General features: G+C 37.0%; 1 protein-coding gene across 1 annotated transcript in view; it reads left to right on the forward strand.

Annotated features, from left to right (window-relative positions):
* Window positions 1-24,950, forward strand: part of atrn (attractin) — a 171,314-nt gene that overhangs the window by 99,831 nt on the left and 46,533 nt on the right. Inside the window, exon 26 of the mRNA XM_015393339.1 lies at window positions 8,730-8,808. Coding sequence (XP_015248825.1) covers window positions 8,730-8,808 — 79 coding nt within the window. The remainder of the gene's footprint in view (window positions 1-8,729; window positions 8,809-24,950) is intronic.

Genomic DNA, 24,950 nt, shown 5'->3' on the forward strand with positions numbered 1-24,950 from the left:
TATTTTAAATGTGATGTATGAAAATACTTAAATGCTTTAAATTGGTCTGAATAGGTTAGAAATCCAAAATGTTGAAATTCCTAAGGAAGACATTTGCTTTTTTCCCCCAATAGTTCTGGTCTTTTCCTGGTCGTTCTCATCTTCATCACTGAACTCTGGTGTTTTCAGACCCTTATTCTGTGAAACCTTATCTGTTGTAAGAAAAATAAAAGCTTGCAGAGGCCAACTTGATCTTTGGGCTGGACTGGGCTCTTGGTGGAGGCGCCCCCAGTTAAAGATTGTCTAAATGCCATTGAAAGGCCTGTGTTCTCAGTTTATTGTTCTTAGATCTGCTCATCTCTTCAGGATAAAAGGGGAACAAGGCTCAGTAAACTTGATCTTTTTTTACTTTTAGGTGAATCCATCCTTTATGACTACTTCTCTTTGAAATCCTCCTATATCCTCAGTAGCTCCTTTTTTTTTCAATCATTCTTTTTCCTGATTTTCTTTTTTGGTTCACCTTTGTTTTTCCATTAGATGCCATCTTGGATACCTGATGCTTTATGACAACTAAAACCTTCTCTGTCAGAACATTGGGGCCAATAAACACACTGCAGTCTAGATAAATGAAATCTATAACAACCTGTTTTCTATTCTTAACCAAATATTCTCAATAGCATTTAGATTTTAACTTCAAGTAAATTTATTCTTTTGTTGCTGTATCTTTAGTCTGCAGAAAAATAACCCTCTGCCCTTATCTAAAACTTATGCAGCTTCTAACTGGTGCTCTTCCAGGATTGTTCATCTAAATTAATTCCTCTTCTCATCAGCTGTAAGTGTTTCTATTCTTCGTGATGAATAAAAAGCAGCGCTACAAAATGATGCTACCAATGACATACAGTCCAAACACCCTCTTCCACACGTTTGGGTGATTCCTAGATGGGATCCTAGTGGTTTTGTTTCAGCAATTGAACAAGCTTATCACTAAGAGCCAGATTTCTTTAGGGCATAATTGTCCTGTCGGATTCCCCTACCTGAGCTGTAAATCTTTTCCATGTAACTCTGAATGACAGATCTGGTTAATGCTTTCTTTTCCCGGACTATCAGTCTAGCTAACTTTTCGTTTGGAAACAACTGCTTGACTCCTGAAAGCATTTTGGTTTGAATGATGTTTGTCAATCCAAAAGTATGCCACATTTTTAACATTTTAAAAATGTTGAAAACTTCATTTCCTTCCTGTTTAAGTTACTCCCAGTTAGATCTGGGCTTATAATTGTGCGTAAAAAATATTATTTTTCCAGACAAAAAGGGTTGAAGTTTCAATTAAGCAGCTTTTAACAAGCTAAGAGTTTTTTCTTTCTTTTGTCAAAAGTTTTGTTACAATCATTAAAATCCATATTGATAACATCAAATTGATGTGTGCATAGTTAGTTAATTAAGCCACTCGGTGGCAGGTTGCTACCTTTTAAGGTTTAAATCCAACATCGTACGTATAGTTACATGCTAAAGTTGTATTTCCATTTCTTTTCCCTCCTTTCTGTAGCTTCTGTTAGAAGTAGGTAAACAAACCATCTAAGGCGGCACAGACCATACAGCCATTTGTATTCTGCTGCATCGTCCTTGCCCTTGTTCTATCGCAGGTAGCTGGGCTTCCTATTAGAGGTCCAACCTATCTGCAGGTGCTCCAGGTTTTAGTGATGACAAGAGCAGGGCAGGAAGGGAACCTGAGCAACTGCTGCTGGTACATGGTTCAGTGAACAGAACTTATCAGCTGTGGTGAAAATGAAATGCTGTTTGGCCAGTGAGCAGGTCTCATTTGCCACCTTGGTGTGAAAGCCAGGAGCGAGGAGGATTAGTATTCAGCTGGCTTCGGACAACAGAACCAGTGTGTCGGTGTTTGCCCTGTGGCTGTTGTCTTGCTGTCAGGTTAGCCAATGACACGTCAGAGCTCACCTCGCTGGCCTAAGTAGCCTGTGGCTATAATGCACTTCCTCTGGCTCTGTTTCCACTCTCCAGTCCATCTCTGAAACAGTTGCTGTGCATTATTTTTAACCTTATTTGATCATGAAGAGTTGCACATATGGCCTTTTTGTTAGCAGTTTGTATCTTTGCTTGATGAGAAGAAAAAAGAAAAATGAATTTCTCTTCACAACCAATTTGATACTAAAAGAGTGTCTAGCTGGTTAGGATCTCAGTATTGTTCTCTTATTTATACGGTTTCCTAAACTAGAGGCGTGCTTGTTTCTAATTGCATCATTAACAGGCCTGCTGCACATTAAATGCTGGTTCAGGTTAAAAGGTGAAAGTTTTACACAAATTATTTTGCTCTGATCATTGCCTTTTTCTACACAACTGGGTGTAATGATACGTCCCACTCATTACACAAGAGGTACACAATATTAACACATTTTTGGCTTTCACTAACGGCGTAAAGGTGTAAAAAACATCAGTCTTTGTTTTAATGATTGTGTAATCAGGGCAAATTATTCTTTCCCAGCTTTGCCTAGATCCATTTTATCCTGGTTTAATTCTAAAGAAAGCATTGTAAATGGTCCCTTTTTAAATGGTGTTGAAAAAAATCACCAAAGTGTTGTTAAGAGTCTGTATTATTATCCAGCTCCAGTTTGGGGATGATGGGAAGAAACAAATCTGATGCTAACTTTAGCTTTAATGCTGGATACTAAGTCTCAGTTTCTGACGGTCTTAATAAATCATGCATATATAGTTTCTCCTTTATACTTTAAATGCTTCAGCAGAAATATTCTTGAAATTCCTGATGTTTCCTTTGGAATTCAGAGTTGTGGGCCAGTTGATTAGAACTCAGTTTTCACTTTCTTAGAGCAACAGGGCAGGAAGTTAGCAAATAAATCCTTTCTTACTTCAAATAGGAGAATAACATGTAGATAGAATACATACATTCTTCCTGAAATATCTGTGCTAGTTTGTCGTAAATATATCAATATAAAAATGTCACTTTTATCTTTAGACTGTACAGAGTAAATAAGTCTGAACTTTTACAGTTTTATATCCTTTTGAAATGGATAAAAAGGGTGTTTACCTCTAGATCGTTTCACTCTTGGGTCTAAAACTTTGCAAGAAAAGGAAACAAGTTGAGAAATAATGTTTTGGGTTTGAAATACAGCTGGTAAACTGCCCCTCCTTGTTTTTTAGACGATGTATATCAGCATCAGGGTTAAGTATGAATGCCCACAGCGCTTGTTCAGGCTTGCGTGATCAAAAGCGAACGCAATAGGCCAACAGGGCATTATCATTTAACTGGAAAAACTTTGGCATGTGGGCAGATTTAGCTACATTTATAAACTTGCATATATTTTAAAGGGACAGTGTGGAAGATTGACCCCCATCTAGTGGTGCAATGAATTAACTACCAATGACAGAGTGGTGCCTCTTGTAAGGTGTGTGAGCCCTACTATTGAAGCCAAGAAGGGACATTCTACTCTGTCTGAGCTGAGAGGATATATCACCTCCATCGCTTTTGTCTAGTCAGCTAAAATAAATAGAATAAACAATAACAAACAAATTAGCCGTCTCTGCCAGGAGGACAGAGAAAGCTTTGCCATCACTTTTGACATATCAGCTGAAATAAACATGGAAAATCTCTGAAAATAGCTGAAAGAAGCTTAGGTTGCCTGCTTGTATGACTTTTGTAAAAAAATAACAGCAGCTAAATTCTGTAATGGAGCTAATCCAGTGCAATATCAACAAATTAGCCATCTTTGCCTGCGGACTGACTACCTGCTGGACTAAGCTGCCCTGTTTATAACACAAAGCCTAATTAAACGTAAATTTTCTTCAATGACAACACAGTTTCAGTTACAGGTAAAGTACATAAGGCTGACATAAGTTTGTCTCCTTTCAGCTACTCTGATCAAAAATGACGACATTACATGGAGTCTCCCCTGTGGATATGTAAACTCCTATTCCTAAGCTATAAGAACGCTTTTATTTCTGATGTGATGTTATAGACTTGTATTCATCAAAGTAATACATCTTTTTCGCTAATGGAAAGCCACATTTGTTACTGATGACTTTGAATCTACACCCTATAAAAAGCCTTGCTTGACTTTGAAAGGAAAAGTTTTAATACGGCCAGATCTGTCTACTTTAGGTTAATTTCATTAAATTACTTCACCAAGTTTGAAGTAAAATTGAATGTTTAAGCCAAAATGACATAAAAATCAGATTTAGCGTGACATGTTTTAGGAGAAGATTGAACAAACAAACACTGTAACGATGCAGAGGAGCCCTAACCTCGGTTCCATTAACCTGTCATCATTGGCGCTCGAGGTTGGCAAGTCTTCTTTAAGAAGTCGATTGTATTTTAGGTGCTGAGTTTATTCTTTTCAAACTGAGCCTTGGAGAGCCTTCAATCTCCTTGTTGGCTACCTCAGCGCTCTTTTAGAAAGGCTTGAAAACAGGTCTCTGCAGTGAGTGGTGGGCGTTGCTGCCCTTCAGGCAACATGCAGCTAGATAAACCCTCTGCAGAACCAACAGAAATCTGAACACTATAATCTGATGTTTTGGCACCAAAAGGCTGAAGTCAGAAGATGTTCTCTGACTTATCCAGGGGTTTTCATTCCAGAATGGAGGTGCATGCCAGTAGCATGGTTATTGTGCTTAAACGGAGAAAAAGATTGCATTTAAGCCTCCAATTTTCTGTGAACATTTTCTAGTTGTCGCTTCAGTGTTGCATCTGTAATTTATCTGGGTGCATTTGAATGAAAGAAGTGAGGTGTGATTGTCACAGGTGGTTGGTGCAGGCCTGTAGCTGCTCCTCTCTGCTCTGTGTGAAATCCTGGGATCTCAGTGTCATGTGCGAGTGAGATCTGAGGCTCCACAAGCGAGTCTTGTTGTCCTTGTGCAGCAGGAGATTTAATGAGGCATACGGCCTGGTATGTCTCGTTTATGTAGTCCTTAAGGTGTTTGCTTCTATGTTTCTTTCACATTTTACCTCCTTTGATCTGTCATTTCTTTGTCTTTTTACATTGTCAATAGTTTTTCTTTCCTTTTAACTCGAATCTGCTGTGGATCTGCAAGGTTTCTTTCTCATCATTGTTCACAATGTTCTCTTTCTTTTTCATTATTTCTATCTCCTTTTACCCCCCCCCTGCTGCAGAGAGTCTTTGATGCGAGGTTCATTTCTATTCACGCGGATCATTCATCAGCTCTGTGTCAGTCTTGAAGCAGCAAGCAGAAAACCAGATCAATAAGATTGCTGAACGGATGAATCTCTTTAAGATTTCCCTTCAGCCTGGGGAGATAAGGGAGGTTTTTTCAAAATTTATGAATGGATGACTCTTTAAAGAGTCACTCAGGTTTGCATTGGAGGGAGGCGGCGATGAACGACGATCTTGGAGTATTACAGCCAATATTAGAAAGAGGAGAGGCATTTAGATTAAGGTTTTTAATCTTTGGAGAAAAGGCTAACTCACTGGAAAGTAAAGATGTTCTTCGATTTGGAAATTTCTAATTAAATGCACAGCAGAAGTAAAAGGCAGTTCATGTACGGTATTTGAGTGAAGGAGAGAACCCAGTACATGTAAATATTGAAAATAAGAAAGAATCCCAGCCTGATGGCCTGCTTCTGCTATGTTCCAGTAATGGTGTTGATGTTGTTCAGGGATCATTTAATAAAGAATGAGGATGAATAAAGTTTGACATCATAGAGGCTGTAGTTAAGTTTTTGTTTTTTTTGTTTAAGATTTATGGAATATCAGTTTTTTTTTTTTTTAACTGATCCACTCATTTGGCCTCTGTATCTCAGAGGTCATCATTTCATTACTTTTTCTTTTTATGTCTCCATTAGGGCTGGGTATTTTAGCCAAAGTCCTGAATGGATTCGATTTTGATTCATACAGTTCTAAATCGATTAATTTCGATTCAATCTGTTTTTGCAATAATGAAAGTGGTTCAACTGTGTTTCAAAATACTCATGTATTAAATTTTTTCCTGTCATGTTAAAGACAAAGTGCAAACTGGTAAATCAGACAGTTTAAACTTGACACAGCGGGGACACAGCAGACATGCATGAGCTGCATTATCTCCGCTGCACAAACCATATTTGCAGCGTTGTCTGTAACAACTACAGGGTGTTTGCTGGTCAGCCTCCATGTGTTAATGTCTTCAGTCAACCTATGGCTATATTTGCAGCTGTCTGTCTTGAAGTCATCTTGAGTGCATCTTTCCTGCTCATTTGAATGTGAACGTCACATGCGTCACTATAAAACTAATCAATCTCATTCCCTAGACATCGATTTTGCAAAAATGTTAAGGAATCGATTCAAAATTAATTAAATCAATTTTTTTTTATCAGTTTGCTATATTTTCATTATTTGTTGTTAACATGATCATTTTACAAGCAGGTTTTACTGTTTTAATTTTGTTGCTATTTGCTATTAAAAAAAAATCAAATTGGATTTTGTTGGAAAATAATCTCAGATTAGATTTAAGCCATGTGGCCTGGCCCTATTTTGTAGCTCTGTAGCCATGTGGTAAATCTTAAAGGTTTATAGTTAGTCCTGGAAGGGAACAATCTGACTACTTCTGCTTGAATCATTTAACCTAGAGCACAACTTTTAAAAAATTTGATGGTCATTGATTTAATGATTGACAAAAGGTAACGCAAAACAAGTCAGTTAACAGATATCTACACCTAAACAAGTGCTCATACCCATAACTGTCAAAATACCATTTTTTAATTGTGCTGATGGAAGTCACTCCAATAGTGGTGTTGTACCTCATAAGTGCGTAATAAGCAGGTAAAAGGTGTTTATGAAATCCATTTCCACAGCCTAAGCAGTTCGCTGCTTTACAGAAAGTGTAACGGCCAAATTACAGCCATGACTGAGCCTGACCTCGCATCCATTCAGTGTTTGGAAAAAGCTTTAACATTTAATGGACTTTTTGACTCAATGTCTGTGTCATTTCATTTTTGCAGTGATTATATAGTTCCCTTCAAAGTCTTTTGTCAGGTGTTTCTGACATATGCAGAAGAGAACATTTAAATAACAACTTGGCTTTTTTTTTACATATTAAAGTGACAAATGTCAGAGTCTACCTGCAGTTTTTCTCTGTTGATTAGAAACTGCTTCTGGAAACATTTATCTGCTGAATTAGTTATGCATGGCTCATTAGGACTTCTTGACACATTAATGAATAGTAACCCATCATCTGCAGCAAGCATGTTGACTCACAGAAGCCTAAAGCTAGTTTTTATTTATTTTTAGATGATACAGAGCTAAAATGTATAATGTCAGGTTTTCCTTTAATGCTGCTAATGTGGTAAGAGTGAAGGAAACCTGCAGGGATTGGAGATAATGATGGATTTAAAGAGTTTGCTGGAATTTATCCTGTTTACAATTACAGCTCCCAGTCTTAGTATTTATGCAGTCCGATAAACACTGACATCATTATCATTTATTGTCCTAAAAGGGAAAACGCCACATGTACCTATGTGTTTGTGCTGGAAAAGGTTAATATTGCCTCTGCCAAGGACGTTATGTTTTTTTTTTTTTTTTTGGAGTTTTAGTGTTTGTTTGTCCGTTTGTGTGCAGGATAACTTGAAAAGTTATTGATGGATTTTAATCCATCAATAACTTTGGCTTAAGGCATCCCTTAAGCCAAGGAACAATCCAATACCTTTTTGTTGATGATCCATGTACCATGATGTGGTTTCAGGAATTAAAAAAAAATCTTTAACTTTGTGAGATATTTGGCAGGACATGCAGTTCCCCAGTTAACCAGAGGGTGGCTGCATTGACTGTAGACAGCCTCAGCATTGGACTCAAATAGTCCAGAGGTATTTTACTGAAAACAAACAAACAAGAAAAGGCAATGCTGGTTAGCTGAGGTGCGCCTTTATATATAGGTGTAAATCACAATTTGCTGGCTGGCGGGGGTCTTTGCTCTCTGAGTGCTTTTCTAGTTTATTTTATAGATTTGTGCAAAGACAAAGCCCTACTGTGACTTTCCTACATCTCTTTTTGTTAATTGTATCACTCCACCTGAACACTTGCTTTCTCAGCTGTTAAACACTTCCCCCCCATATAAAGTGGTGACATCCTCAGCACCTGTTTTATATACTGTACCTGTGAAGACATTTTTAGATGCGACTCCTCGGGAATTCATCTTATTTCCACACAAAGCAGGTGTAATGTTAAATAACACATAAGGTTCTTAGTTTTTCATAATAATAACCTCTTCTGAAAGAAAAAAAAATCAAGTTTATTAAAAAACGAAATAATATTCTGATGATTTATAATATTGTAGAAGTTTAAAAAACAATCCACTGGACTTGGTTTCCAAGGTTTGAAGACGTTTCGCTTCCCATCCAGGAAGCTTTCTCAATTCAGATGTCATTTGAAACGACATTTGAATCGAGAAAGCTTCCTGGAGGGGAAGCGAAACGTCTTCAAACCTTGGAAACCAAGTTCAGTGGATTGTTTTTTAATCTTTTACGGAATGACTTTCACCTGGATGACTGAGAATCTTCATCAGCAATACTGTAGAAGTTTGACTGGTTATGATTTTTCTATGTAAGGAAGAAGTCAGCTGATAAACTGGTTAGTTGCAATGCTAAGCTCAGCTGGTAGTTTTACGAATACTTTGCACATGTTGCAGAATAATGTGTATTATTATAATATAATGCAGTAAAATAACTCCTCAGATGGACGGACGCTCCTCAGTTTTCTCCGTCTGCTTGTTTGATGCTCATGTCTTTGTTCCCACAGCTGCTTCCTGTCCCTGCTGCTGGTGGCCGCTGTGGTGTGGAAAATCAAACAGAGCTGCTGGGCGTCACGACGACGGGAAGTAAGTCTAAATCTTGTTTTAATACAAGCATCATTGACTAGGCGCTTATTGATAATGATTTTGAATGATTGAAAGCCTTCTGTCTGCTATAGTAGACATCATGGTGAGATGTCACCTGGAAATTTGATTGAAGTTATTTGGTTTCTTTCAGACTTTTTGTAAAAACAAAACAAAAAAAAACACAAACCAAACAAAATGGTTTTTGTCAGGTTAGTTTAAAATATTTTATTAATATTTCTTTTAAGTGATTTAGAATAAGTGTGATGCTGTTTTAGCTTCAAAGCAGATGTGATGGGACCCCCACTATGAGCCATGCTGTGGTGTCCTCTAACATAACTGTTTCTTGAAGACCATCTTGTGTCTTCCTTCTTGTTGAATCATGAGCACTAGCCTTAGCTGAAGTCATTGTATGAGTCCCAAAAGGGTTTTTGGAGGAATGTAGGCTGACAACTCCTAGGAATGTTCACAACTGTCATGTTTTCTCCATTTGTGGATTTTGGATCTCACTTTGGTTTACTGGAGACCTTAAGCTAAATAATAGCTTTCAAAACCCATCAAAGGCTGAAGAATCTGAATCACCTAAGATCTACTGTATCACTTCATCTCCATTCAAATTGAGCTACAGAACTACGGTTACCTGCTTGTATTATATCTGTGAAGCGAAACAGCAGCTGATAGCTGTTTACACAGATTTAATCTAATATAGGATAAAAATACTATCCTAAACTAGGATAGGAGTAGATTTTTCTATTATTTAGAGTGAATGGAGCTCAGGATGCAGACACGCTCAAAGATGCTGAGGAACTTATTTAATATTCTGGTGTTCTTTGTCACCTCCTTTCTAAAAAGTTTAAACACGTATTGTTCACCTGAGTGGAAATGTGTGAAACTCTGAAAGAACATTTAAAAAAGGAAATCATTTTTCTTTCTTCAGAAAGAAATAGAAATTATGATTAATGCATGAAATTGCTCAAACATGGAGCTGCGAGCTTTTCATTGTCAACTTTACTCCCTGTGGCTGTTTTGTTCTTCAATCTCATCAAGTCATCCACTCCCTCAGTTAACATTTGGAACAGAAAATTTGAAAAAGCCAAACTAAAAACTCTTGTGTCACTGGCAGCTTATCAGTCCTGTGAATGACATGTTAATGGGCTGCATGAAAGATTAGTGAAGTTGGGACAGAATGTTAAAATTTAAGAGTCATAGCTTTTTTTCTTTGCAATCGAATTTCTCCAGTTTGAAAATGAGGCATTAAATCTGATGCCGATAGCTTTCTGTCTGTTTGTTAATTTCTGGATGTTCTGAACATCACTTAGACTAAGATGAGATGGTGTTTAATTAAAGCAGCCGAAATGTTTCTTTTTTTAGATGAAGAAAAATCTGTTTTGCTTTGAGGGGTAAGAAGAAATTAGTGTATTTAGATGTTTTTAAAAACTGCATTCTGTTCTTCATGCAGACACTGACACAGCAAACAGCAGACAAAGCATTTCTAATTCACATTCTTTTTAAGCCAATAAAGCGAGTTTATTTGTTTTTCGTTCAGTTTCTATTTTTTACTTGCTCTACTCTTATATTAGACATGATTCTTTAGTGGTTAAGCGTCTTTGGATTTAATGAAATTCAAAGCAGAAGAATCTTGCAGGTGTTAAAATTGATGGCACTGCAAGATCTGAGAGAAGTGATTCCAGCGGCAGCCATCCAAAGATGTGTTAATGAAATGCAGGGTTAAGTTGACCTCTAGATGTTTTGATACCCTGAGCTGACTTCCTGGAAATCAGCGATAACCTCAAGCTAAAAGTCAGCTTTTCATCCTGATGAAAGTTTGGTCATTCTCAGTTGTCGGCCATGCTAGTGCTGCAGTGCCCTTAGCAAAATGACTTGCCCACTATCTTTACAGGGAAAAAGCAGTGATAGAGGGGCTAAAGGCAAAAAAAAAACATTGGTATATGAAACATCTTGTATTTGCCTAAAAATACTTGTCAGACAATGAAGTGAAAAAATAAAGTTTTATTCTGTAGACATCAGTAGAACTCTTCTGGCTCAGAGACAATGTCTATAAAGTTTCTACTGCACTGCAGAATTTAAGCCTCAGTGGATTTATTATTTAAAGCGATTTAAAATCACTTTGATCGATTTGATCTCTGGACAGAAGGAACAATGGCTGCTCTGTTGGTTCACAGCACAATGTTGCAGTTTAACAGCTGTGCTTTGTTCAAGAAGGATTGCTAGCTTGCTTTTTTGCCTCTTATATTCTTTCATAAAACTTTTTACACTCCGTTATATTAAAACCATTCTTCAATATGTGTTATTGGAAAAAAAATTTTTTATATATATATATATATATATATATATATATATATATATATATATATATATATATATATTTTATTTTATTTATTTATTTATTTTTTGTGTATTTCTGTATAAAAAACAAACCCTGGGCACAAACTTGCATTCAGGATTTGTTTCAGATATGAGTGATTCTAAGTCATCTTTTTTTTCTTTTTTTTTATCACTTAATTTTTATTTAGATTTTTGCAACTTACACAGACATATACATACAAGCCTACATTCAGGCTGCCACTCTATATGGTAAAGTAAAAAAAAAGAACTAAACTTTGAAAGTATATACAACAAGTTAGGCTTAAAAGTAAAGTAGGTCACATGGTTAAACATAAGTAACTTACAAATCTAAGTCACCTTTTGTTGAATTTACAGTAGTAGTTATTCAAAATGTCCCCTCTTTCCCTGATGGGTCCTTGGCCGGTCCCCTACAAATTCTTTTGAAACATCAATCTTTGTACTAAAACATTCTTTCTGTCATATGTGGACATTAATATCTAAAGAGAAGCGCCATCTCCTGGTCAGACTCTGTAACCAAGTGAAAGGGTGGAGTCAGAGTAAAAAAGAAATATGCGCAACCGTAAGTTGGAAGCTGGAGGGGATTCTGCTGGGAGTTGCAGGGAAGTGGGCTGCCAATCGGCTGGTGTTTGACTGGGAAGGGCCCTTTTGAATGGCTGCTACTGTACATTTGGTAGCTTTGCACATTTTCTTTATATTGTAAAGTACACCACAATAAATCTTAAGGGTCTAATGTTCCATGCTGCTCCTCCACAGTTACAATTGGCTTCTTAGCTACTTTAAGTTAGTCTATCATTTACATTGTTAACTATTTTAAAGGCTCTCTTTGAAGCGCCACAGCTTAGATCCTGGATTATTGTAAGTTTTATGTTTTACCACCATATGTTATAAATGTTGGCATTATTGGTCATTCCCAAGATGTAAAACTTTAAAGTACAGGGTATGTCGCACTAACATACTGATGGACTTTACTTTCCAATTTGCATTGATAAAGTGGACTGCGGGTGTAATATAGCTCTGTTTTAGGGCAATCGTTTTGACTTTCTGTTCATGCATGTCTCCGATTTCATTATTTCTTTTACAGCTTTCGATGAATAACATTCTTCTGAGATGGAAGGTAACATTGCAGCACTAAGGAAAGGTCTGGTTTATGCAATGATGCACAGATGTGGCTCACACAGGGTTTGCAGCATTTTATAACCTGTGCGGTTTTTCCCTGCTGTACCTAATATTCTGACCAACTCTAGGAGGAGAGTATAGGGCACGGATATGCCACACTTCATATAGAAGTCCATCCATCCATCCATCCATCCATTTTCTTTACACGCTTGTCCCGAGTGGGGTCACGAGGGGTGCTGGTGCCTATCTCCAGCAGTCAATGGGCAAGAGGCAGGGTACACCCTGGACAGGTCGCCAGTCTATCGCAGTCTATCGCAATATAGAAGTAGAAAACAGTTATCTCTAACATTTCTAATGCCATCTTGTATCATCCAAGACAGTAATTTTTTTTCCAAGAGTTGTCTTTTATTATGTCCAAGAGTTTTAATCTTACAAATAAATGATGAGGTTAATAAATGGCTTATGATTAATGTTAGATATTTTTTTATAGGTGACTTAGAAACACCCATACCTTCCCTCACTTGTCTGAAAATGATGAAGAAATGAAAACAGCTTTTGACTCGACAAGCTAATAGTTACGCATTCTTTCTCTAATGCTCTTTATTGTATCTAGAAAAAAAAACTTTCAAAAAGCTCTTATCTGAATAGTTTAGATGGAACAAATGTGCTTTTGCTTTTCTGTCAGCCAGCCTGACAAACTCTGTTGGCTAAACTTATTCAACGTGATATAAAAACCTTGAAATGTCAGATTATTTACATGGTGAAGAATCCCTGAATAGATGACAGCATGAACGCTCATAGCACATTCTCATTAGCGCCATTCTTGCCTTTTGAAGTACTGGCCTAAAGGTAGACAGAGTGTGGGTTTGTGTAGGGACTGCAGTGCAGGGTTGAGTAGTGTGTGTGGCGTGACACTATGTGCAGGTACATAAGCCATGCTGGCTAAAGTGCCCTTCATCTGTCACCGCGCCCCAAAGTGCTGTCATCACCCTCACCTTTGGAGGTCTGCTAACATCCACCTCGCACCCACTCCACCTTCACTCCATCTCAAACCTGCTGTCGTCCAGCTGGGCCCTCTGCAGCATAACCTTTACTCAAAATTGTCAATAGAACTTTAAGAGGATTGGCTTTTACAGGCGAAATGGTTCAAATAAACACTCCACCATCCTCCAGCTCTCCTAACATATGGTCCAATTTTATTGGAGTTCATTCTGCTGCCTATTAGGAAACTGTGTTCTGCACTTACACTTTTCCTTTGCAAAATCATGATTCACCTACTGAATAAAAAACACAAGGAAGTCTCCATTGTTATTTTAATATTGTGTAAAATAAGCTTTTATTGGGGCACATTATTTTTTCAGGTTTGATATAATCACCATTCTCTACTGGACCCTCAGGAATATTAATTTGCCAGTAAACATGATTGCTCTAAACCTGCCAAACTGAATCTAAGCAGAATGATTTAAGGGTGAAGAGCCCATGACGTCACTGCAGATAGAGATAATTTTCTTCACAAGAGTGAGATGAGACTCTATACCTGGTGAAGATTGCACCCTCTATAGGTCCTTGCTTTGTTTGGCTAAATTGACTTAATCAAATGAACAGCTTTTACTGCAAGGAAAAAGAAATGGAAGGAATGATGTAAAAAGTCAACAGAACCCTATAAAATGACAGTTTTCACACCCTGAACTAATGATCTGCTTAACCTTTTTAGGCTTACAAATAATCTGTATGATATTAACATTAAACATTAAAATCACTGCTGCCCTGCTAGGAATTTCTTCATATTTACTGGGTTAATCGAGATAGTGAATTTTAACTAGTGAGAAATTTTATTGGGATAAAACGTAACATGTGATAGATTGTAAAATTGATTGAATATGACCATATGTCTCTGAACTTCAAGAATTACAAATAAAGGATGCTAAGTTGCAGTTTTTTTTTTATTTGCAATAATTGGTCAAGTTGTAATTCATGTTAAAGATTGCTGTGCAAATGTAAAGACGTGCAAAGTGATTCACCCAATAAAAATGCGCAGATTGCATATTCTACAGGCAGTTTTAGAGTGGATGTAAAAGAAAGACGAGGTACTAAGCCATCAAGATGACGTTATTTAGTTGTAATTATTAATAAAATAATGAATACTAAATAAAATATAATTAAAGTAAATATTTATAGTGCACATTTATACTTTCTCAAAGTGCAATGAACAAAGGTAAAAAGAGAAAAACATAACCATGATTTGTGCTAGGTTATGTTATGCTAGGTTATGTTATATTTTGTTAAAATTTCCCTATTGCAAATAAGAGACGTGCACTTTGAAAAAACTTGTTAAGAATGCTACCAATTAACCAACAGAACCTCTAAAGGAGCTGCAGGAATTTATTCTGGAAACACTACTTGGACTCTATAAGTCAAAGGGGTATGGTTGGGAAAAACAGGTGTTTATTGTCCATAGAAAACTTCCTGGCATAATGTTAATCTTCTTGACCCTGAAGGGGTTGACAGGTGTTTGTAAAGTCCATATCCACTGTGATTGGTTCCAAAAAAGTCAAAAAATAAACACAAACATGAAGTGTTTATGTGGAAAATAATGATTTAAAAGCTACATTATACCATGTGCAAATGAAGATCATTTAGTCAGTATTTGCATCACATTAGGATTGTGCCCTGACTCATATGTCTCTTCCATAAAGCGGATATTTTATCTGAAGACTCCCGAGAATAGAACAAGGGACTTGATTAATGTAGTCACTTCCTCCAATCAGAATTGCAAATTTAACTGTGACACAGCAGATGGCATTGCGCCTTTTGGTCCATTTTTAAAACTGTTAGTTACATAACAAGACCTTCTGTCACAGATGTCTGGTTGAATTAGGGCTTGGACCCCTGACGAAGTATATTTTGGCATCCAATGTCCGCCTCTCTGTACACCCACTTAGGAAAGCTAAGATGTTTTGTTTTTATCTGTGCATAAAAGATTATGTTTGGTCGTGAGATTTAGCAGCCTTTCAGAACTCTGTCATAGACCTTTATCTGCAGGCAGTGGAAGAAGATATTGCTTTGCCCCATATTGCTCCATACAGACACATTGGTGTCTTTAAAGATACATGTGATACATATACGTCCATACAAGGATTCCCATATTTTGTTTAATAACTTCTTTTTATCACAGATGTGAACAAAAGCAAATTTGCTTAAACTTTTTTTTTTTTCATAATAAAGAGGAACAGAATTTATAATCACAAGTTAACCATCACCTTTCCTCCGCTGGTGATGGATAATGCGGTTAGTTAGATTCCGACAGATTCTTTATCATTACTTGCCTCATTTACCAATGCTGGTTTGAACAGCTATGGGTCGACATCATGACTATTTATTGATTTCCTAAACTCAAGAGTTTTTAAGTGTAGCGCTAACAATAATTTTGATTTGATTGGTTATATGTGCTAACTGGCATCTGTTTATGTATGCAGATGCCAATGCTTGTGGTTGTGTTAAAAACAAAACAAACAAACTGCTAAGTAAGCACAAATTTAGCACAGGAAGTTGTTCTGTAAAAGGTAACAATTCTTGTTTTATAAGAGTTATAAGTAGGAAACTTGTGACTATTACAAAATATTTGTATGTGCATTTTGCATAATATGGGATATTTAAGAATAGGGTACAGAAGCAGCCATTTGAAATTGCCCTTCCCAGTCAAATGCTAGCCCAATGGCAGCCTACTCCCCTGCGATGCCCAATAAAATCTCCTCCAACTTCCAGCCACTGGCCATCTCCTGGGTGTGCATTTTTCTCTTTCTGACTCCACTTTCACTGAATTACAGGGTCTGAAAAGATTATTACGCTTCTCTTTAGATCTTAATGTCCACAAATCATGACAAAAAGAATGTTTTAGTACAAAGACTGATGTTTAAAAAGGAATTGTAGGGGACCGACCAAGGGCCCATCAAGGAAAATGGGGAAATTTTTAATGGCTACGACTGTATGTCGCTCTGACATGCCGTTAGACTTAACTTGCCACTTCATCTCTATGCAGTGGACAGCAACTGTGATATAGCGCTCTGTTTTAGGGCAGTTGTTTTACCTTTCTCTCCTTGTACGTCTCTGGCATAAATATTTGTCTTAAAGCTGTCATTGTAGCCCTGCATGAGGATTTAGTAACACAGATGGAAAATTACCTAAAACGTAAAGAGTCAGCTACCCAGAAGTAGGGGAATGGTTTTAATTGGCCAAGTAGGTCACCTTATCGGAACCTGAACCTGAATTTTATTTTTTAAAGACTTAACCTTGGGAAATGTCTACAAACAAAAAGCAAACATTTATTTCAGTAGTAAAGATTTAATAAGGACAAAACCCTGCTGAGTTCAAAATTTTAGGCTCTCGTCGTCAGCAAATCGTCTTCATACAGGTATTTAATAAGAAATTATAAAATTCCGAAATAGTTTGCATACAAGACCAAAATGAGAAAGAACTTCAACATCAACACATTTGGACCTGACTTTATCTTATTAGCAGAGGTTTAGACACATTATGAACTTGACTCTATTTTAATCAGATTTAAAAAATCTGGAATCAGCCTCCAGACAAGTTTGTCTCTGTCTGCAGGATTTGGTTGATTCTTTTATTTCCAGACTGTTACTCATGACACTCTTAAATCTATGTTGTTGGATCGTAGCATGCCTGCAATGCAAAATCAACAGTCGGTGTATAAAACCTCCTTAAAGATGCAAACAGAAAGCTAGTCATGTTCTTCCCTCAGGTCAAATGTCTGAGTCAAAGCATTTTTTACCTCGCACGTTTGTTCTGATCTCTCCAGCGCTGTCCCTTCTGGTGTCAGTCTCGCAATCATCCCTGATTCCTCCATGTTGCACATTGGTTGCATCAGACTTACAGTGACACACATTTGCATCTACTTATGGCCTTGTTCATCCTACTTAAGGCCCTGTGCCGTGGGAAACCAAGGTGATTTCATATTATATGATTATTGCAGAGTCACAGGCATTTAGGGTTTTGGCCTTGAGGCTTGTTCTCACTGGTTGCCTTATACTTTTCTTAAAATGAGTCCAAGCCCATTGTTTTATAATGGGTATTTTGATAGCTGATATGATACTCTAAGTCAATTTTGTTGAAAAAACTGCAAGCTTCAGACATAAAATGCAAAACTAAGCTCTTAAAGATAAGAGGCATGAGAATTAAAACGTTTTGTTATCATGAATTCTAAATAGAGGACTTTATTTGTTTAGATCGATGAAGTTGAAGTTATTATAGCAATTTGCTTCCCATTATTTGCTCTAAATTACTTTGTTTTTCTCAGGATGGATAATGTCTGGAAAAGTATCAGACCTCCCGCTAAAACATTTATGCTGTATAACAAATGTGGCACATGAACGATTAAAACTTAAGACCCAAATATTTACCGACTATAAAAGCTCCTGTTTAATCTCATCTCCGTTTAACCAACTTTTCTGCACTTTAGAAAAGCTGCATAGATGGAAAAGGCAGCAGACTGTTGGTTATGTTGTGAAATGTGACACCATCGGCCTGAAGATCAAAGTTTGTTGGATCAGTTAGTGAGTAAATCTCGAAGGCAAAATAATAATCACAGGGATGAATAAACAACTATGAAGCAGCTCGAAATATGAATTATTTTAAAAGAAAAATACTTCGTCATGAGGGAAAATCAGAAACGATTAAAAAAGATTGGATAAAAAAAAATAGATTTTTCAGCGGCACATGTAGAAACAAAGGCTTTTGAGATGTTACAGATTGGAGTGTTAAATGAGACATTGATTTTTAGCAGTTAATATGATATTCTCAAGTCAGTTTGAATTATTAACTATGATCATTTTGTATTGTCTTAAATTGTCATTGAAACCATGCTTAATTAGGGATGCAGATTATTTAGTAATCAATTAATCTATCAATAACTTTTTTTTTTATTAATCTTTTGAACCCGTGTTCTTTATTCGTTAGGAAGTGTTCCTAGTAACGCAAAGGAAAAAACTATCTTAATTATTAACAGAACTTATTTCAGATAAGTTTAACAAAATTATTAATAAGTAGAGCTGTACTGATAATAATCAATCAATCTGATTAATAATTCAGCCCTGATTTTTATCTGTGTGTAAACAGACAACACCATCAGTTAAAATCATTGTTGGTTCATCAGACCTTTAGAACAATCACAAATTACAGAACAGCCACTAAAATTTGATTGCTGCATCTATATTGTATACTCTTACTTATCCAATAAAAGGAGGAACGAAAAATACCTCACTTGAAAGGAATAGTCCGGTCAGTAAGGACTACTCTATCGATCATTATCTATACCTAAAACGAATATGTTCACAGTGATTTAATGAATTTAGCATTAATCAGTAAAATAATAAAAATAATAATTTTCGTTGCGATCACTTAGTCAGGGAGCGGCCATTTTTGCCCAAATATAGTAACACCTCACTCCTGACGTCTTCTGGCATCGAGGTCACGGTGTGGTAAGCCTAGCGCCATATGCCCCGCTTTACAAGCAAAATCAATGGGAACTACTAGACACACCTGCAATCAGCAAAAATTATTTTATATTCGAGAGGACTTTACCAATAAAATTTTAGCTATAGTTGAAGTGACAATGCCCATGTGCAGGGCAGTCGGATCTCGTAATACATCGGGTAAAAGTGAAAAAAAAAAAAAATATATATATATATATATATATATATTTCACATTATTCATGAACCTCTACGGGTCCATCGCTGGATTGCTTGAAGGGATAATTTGCAATCGAACTTCTGGCCAAGAAAAAAAACAGGTAATATGTAGCCAACATTTTGAAGAAGAATGTTTTCAAGATGACTTGGATAATAGCGTGTTGTAACGAACACCAGATATTGCATTGGGACTTGCTTAACACTCTATACTGCAGCATGACATTACAAACTGGTTGGTGGTGGTAGTATTCTTTGGCAAACATGGATGTCTCCAGAAAACACATTCAAATTAAATTACTCTCAATTAAAAACACTGATCATGTATTGAAAAGTATGAAATAATTTCATATTTAAAGTACTTTCACAAGTTTGAATTCTGAATATTACTGGACTTTTCCTTTGATGTCTACTTTGATGTATTCCAATGTATTGTGGTTGGTGTACAGGTGTGCCATAATGCTGAGAAGGACATAAAATATGCTTCTAGGTTCACATTATGCAGTTATTTAAGCTGATCAGATGTTTTGAGTCCATCACATTTCTCACAGGTCTGACTGGCCTCAAATCTTTTTCTGCACCCTGGAAATAGCCTTCAGACGAAGCCTTCATAGTTCTGTGCTTGCAGCTGTCACATGAATACATCATGTTCAGGGTTTCAACGCAGCCCATGCTTTGATTATTTTCTAAGGAAAAGACAAACAATTATAAGTATTTTTTAAATTATAGGTAGCCCACCTGTTAGCTTTTTTTCTAGCATTTTTCTATGCATCTGTTTGTTTGTGTGCATGTCCCTATACTGTCAGAGCCTTAATCAAAGCCTTCCTTTGAGACCTGACAGTTCCTTTGAAGGAAATTGCAGATGCCAGATGGCATTAGACCGGTCCAACCGCAGCAGCCGTTCAATGTCAGCGAAGACGCCGGCCTTTCATTCAGAATGAGTCCCACTGCAGCCTGAGATGCCTTCTGTCATTGCAAGTTTCCTTTACCTACACTAACCTACACTTGGTCAGCATGGAAAGTATTTATGTTTCTACCCAATCTTTTGTTCTTTTTTGTATTTCCCCCATGCTTACCTTGATAAGTCATCTGTGAGGAAAACTAGGTGATGAAATTAGAAATGTTGTTCATTCTTATCAGCACCCAACAGTTGCAAGAACACAGGCAGATTTCAGGCACAGCTTACAGAGGCCTGTAAGCTAACTAATTAAAGCAGAGATCCAACATAAGGAAGTTGTGAAGGAGGAGGGAGGGGGGCTTCATGATGCAAAATACTGTAACAATAGAACGACTTAATTTGCCTTCAGGCTGAATGTCTGGTAGTGTTTGAGAATTTTAGGCTAGGAAGTGGCTTCGAACAGGTAGTTGTTTAATGATGAACCTGTAGCAGTTCAAACATACCAGTATATTGCAAAAAGTTTTCCATCACCTGCTTTGACTTGCATATGAACCTGGGAGGCATCCCATTCCTAATTCGTAGGGTTCAGTTTCATGTCACTCCAACAGCTCCGGCACTTCTGGGAAAGCTGTCCACAAAGTTTCTGGGCTTTTTTATGGAAATTTTTTTACCTTCCCTAAAAAGCTGTTTTTATCTTAATCTCATGCAATTTTTGAAAAAAAACTTTTTAGCATCTAAAAAAAAGATGTAATGCAGTTTTTCCTTCAACTTTATTGAATAAATCAGGTGATTCAAAACATAATATGGTCATATAGTGAGGTTACAGTATACTTGGCTGGATTAAACAGGAACTAGAGGAAACCAACCAATGTGGACCACAGATCAGTAATGAATCAAAGTTCTAGTCTGGGCATCCAGGCTGTAGCAGACATCAGTCTGATGAGGCTCAATGCTTTCTATTCTAAAACAGATTAGACCAATCACAGCATGGGAGGAAGGGCTCCATAATGCAACAGTGCTTTTCTCTAACCATAGCAATTGCAGCAAAAGATGTTTTAATGATGTCCCTTTTTATGTCCTCAAAGAGCTGTTTTAGTGTTTATCTGACTAGTTCTATACCGTTTCTGCCATCTGTACTGGTCCTTCTGTGAGAGTCCATCTCTACGCACTCTTTTCCAGACTAATATTCCGTGTATAGTTTAGTCTTGCTGGCCAGGCTGTATCACACCAGCTGGTTTTAGGGACTGTATGTACAAACAAGAGACTCTGAAAGAAAAGTGTGATTCAGGATCCTAGGATTAAAGAAATAGCTGATCAATCATGTGTGGTAAACATTCACTGTGTAAGAATTTGAAGCACATTTACTCTTTTACAAAAAAGTCAAAAACCATTATAAGAGAGACTGTGAAAAAGGTTGATTCAGTTTTATTCTTAGTTCAATTTTGTCATTTTCCATTAAACTCTTCTAATGCGACGGATGTGAAATGCATCTATAGACTGTTGTTGTGCAAGAAGGCCAGACTCTTTTACTGAGTTCATAATGAACATGATTTTTACAACCAGAGCAATGGATTTACCTCTTATCCCTATTTAGAGGGAGGCTCAGGAACATTGTGTTGATTGAAGCGAGAGCTATACTGCACCTGAAATCTCAGGATTTGAAATATCTGAGCTTTTGTACCTTCTCAAGCTGCAATAACCCATTGGACGGACTAGATGGACTGGCTATGATGTAGGGTGAAGGGTGAGTGCAGCGGAGTTGATGAAGGACAAAGTAAGGAAAGCTTCTCAAGAGGTCAAATGGCTTTTTAGAAAAGCAGTTTTAATTAAACCCTAAAAGAAATCATCATTCGTCGTCCATCTCCAGCATCACCCTGGTCTGCCACAGCCTCCCCCCAGCTTATGCACTCTACCTGGTGGACTTCTCCGATTTACCTCTGTCTTCCATGATATCCAGGGCGTTTCATTACCCGAACATCAGCTCTCCTTACCTATGATGTTTGGGTGATTATTCTCCAAAGTGGGATAGTTTTGGGTCCTGGTCAGACTGTAGTACCACTGAAAGCGACCATCATTCAGATGCAGCTCCTGGAGGAGGTCTGAACCCAGGGGCGTAACTAGTGTCTTTGTTCAGCTTTGTTTGATGCAATTGCATCCTTTTCACTCTTTAAAATCCATATCTGCTCAGGTTAGTAGAGTTGTCAGTAGAGCCAATGGGTGTTCTGTGGGTTAAGGGGAAGACTTTGCAGACTACTTCATCTCATCCATTCAAATGTTTGTCATTCATATCTACTTTTTGCACTGGTATGCATGCATGTTGGCAGAGGAAGCTACCGTCTCCAAACTGTTCCTACATAGTTCCAAACCTCAATCAAATCAGATTAGATTAAATTTAGAAAAAGATTGTAGGAAACAACTTTCTTTCACTTAACAATATTCTCTAGTTTTTGGTAATCTATTACCTAAAAGCTAAGGTACAATAATATATGGTTTTATAGTATAGTCAAAACGCTCAAAAAGTGTAAATATTTCTGCAAAACTTTTCGTTGATGCCATTACTTCTCGCTCGCACCAAAAAATCCTCTTAAAAGAGGGAATGTATCCATCATAAATTGCTGCTTCTAAAGCCGGCATAAATCTCTCCTGTCTTGCACCCTGAGGTATTTGAATACAGAACTATATATCGCATCACGATTGTTGCCTTTGCTGACATGATGCACTGTGCTCTAGATTCTTTACATTCATTGGGAGGGAAGGAGAGGAAACTGTATGGATGTCTGTTGATACCGTCTTATATTTATGAGCCCATTAAGCTGCCCTCTTCATCCCCTTCTTCTTATAAACACCTCCCCCTCACCGCCTCTGCTCTGTAATAAATATGAATGACACCCACAGTATCATGGCTCAGCCACCTTTTAAAGAATATCAACTATTATGCTATAAAATAGGCGGAAAGCTGTTTAATGACCTGTGATGTGTAAACTGAACTTTTTCTTTTATGTTTTTTCTCCCCTAATCAAATGTTTTATGGCTAAAGCTATGGGGTGGTAATAAAGTGACATGCAGAAGAAGAGTCAGTGAAAAACCTCTCTTTGAACACGTGCACGTTCCCCCTGCCAGGAACACAGGCCCCCCATTTCATGTGCTCCTTTGATGATTGTGTGAAGGAACGTCCAAACATAAAAGTTTCTGAAGAATGGAAGCAGATCAGAGGGAAGATCTAAGAACCTTACAAGACAGGCTGCGGTGAAATAGCGATGCTCACTGACGTAAGAACTGTCACTCACTGTTTTTAGCAGATGTACCTGTGAGTTCTGTTTTCCTTTTTTTTATTTCCCCAGAAGGACATGTAGAAGTGATTTAATTTTCTCTGTAAACAGTAGAAGAAGATTTGAACCTGGGCCATTTCAGTCACTTCTTCTATTTTGAGTTTTCAAATAGTCAGAAAATTGTTAATCTTAATTTAGTTATTGATAGGTTACCTAGAGATCATGAAAAAACAGTTGCTTTTGAAATGGGCGAATTAATCTCATAACCCAAATGTAAAAAATATAAAAAAATAAAATAAAATACCACAGAGAAATTATACCAATAAGAAATGATTTATTCTTGTATAGATTAGACTGACAGCTTACTATTATTTCAATTTAAATGAAAGACCATTAAAAAATTGTTCATGTGGTGTATCCATTTCATGCAACTCCAACTGCAGATTTCCCACTGATATGTTTCTACTGGTTTTTCTCCAAGGGAATTAATAAATTTGTCATTTTATACAGTAACAGTTCCAGTTCCGACTGCTTCGGATTTTCTGTGAGGTACTAAAATGTAGTCAAATAGATTAACTCAAAATTAAGGTAATTGAAAGGTAGTAAAAGGTAACAAACATAATTTGACTTGCTAATGAATTTTTTTATTGATCCTGACCCTTTTTTGTTCTCCAGGTTTGTTATGATGCTTACAAGTTTGTTGGGGAGCTGTTTCAAAACACGTTCAAAGACTCTGACTGAGCCAAAAGGTTTTTATACGTGTTGAGGAATTAGTCAAGACAAAAAAACTTTAATAAGACCCCCATACAAAACTAAAACCTTTATGTCCCTTCCAAAAAAAGGCTGCTGCTTGATTTTGCAGTAGTGGCAGTAAAATTGGTAGTAAAAGATAGTAAAGTGAACTCTAGGATTGCTGCATTAATCCTTGTGGCTGGTGAGAGACTATGAACAGCAGTTTATGTCTTTCCACAGAGTGAACCTCCTTGTCAGCTTTCACTGAATAAATACAACATGGGGTGAATGATTTTGCCCCCCAAAAATTTCAACTAATGTGGCGATCGCAATTTTATTTTGATTTTTCTTTGCAATAACCAGCATGTAGGTGTTTTGTTCCAGGGTTGGATTTTTTTTATGCCCTTGTTTAGAGTCCATTGTCAATTCTAGTATATACGCAGGAAACTGTGGGCTAGCTATTCTCTGGGCTACAAACCCACTTTAAGCCTATTAGCGCCACCTATAGGGCTGGAGTGAGAAAATCAGTCTTACTCTTGTTAAATGTAATGTGACCAAAATATTACTCCTCAGCAGTTTGAAATAGTTTCATTAAATTGTGATAATATTGCTAATGCATTAGTTGACAAACCCTAATATAACATGAAAACGCTTTATCTACTGTAAGCCCCTCCACTTTATCCAGTCTTAAATAAACAAAGAAGTGTTAAAAGGTATGCAGTTTTAAATTTATATTTTGAATATTGCATTTAATTAACATTCAAAAATCTCTTTCATGACGAACTACTGTATATTGGTTTTCTAACTTTCATGCAGTTTTCCAGAGGGTCGCAATTAAAAACAGACTCGGGTTGAATCATTGACAAACATGAGAGTAAAGTGCATCATAAGTTAATAATGACACTTGGAGAGTAATTTGGAATAAATAACTGTTCTGAAACTGTCCCCAAGCTACCCAACTGGAAAATTAGAAACAGTCTGACTGTATGTGGCCTCGCTGCTCTCTTGTGGTCCCATATTCAAGGTCAGGATGAATCAAAACGGGCAATAAAGTTGTT

This window comes from Cyprinodon variegatus, unplaced genomic scaffold (assembly GCF_000732505.1).
Source record: "Cyprinodon variegatus isolate N-32 unplaced genomic scaffold, C_variegatus-1.0 Scaffold637, whole genome shotgun sequence".
Taxonomy (NCBI): Eukaryota; Metazoa; Chordata; class Actinopteri; order Cyprinodontiformes; family Cyprinodontidae; genus Cyprinodon; species Cyprinodon variegatus.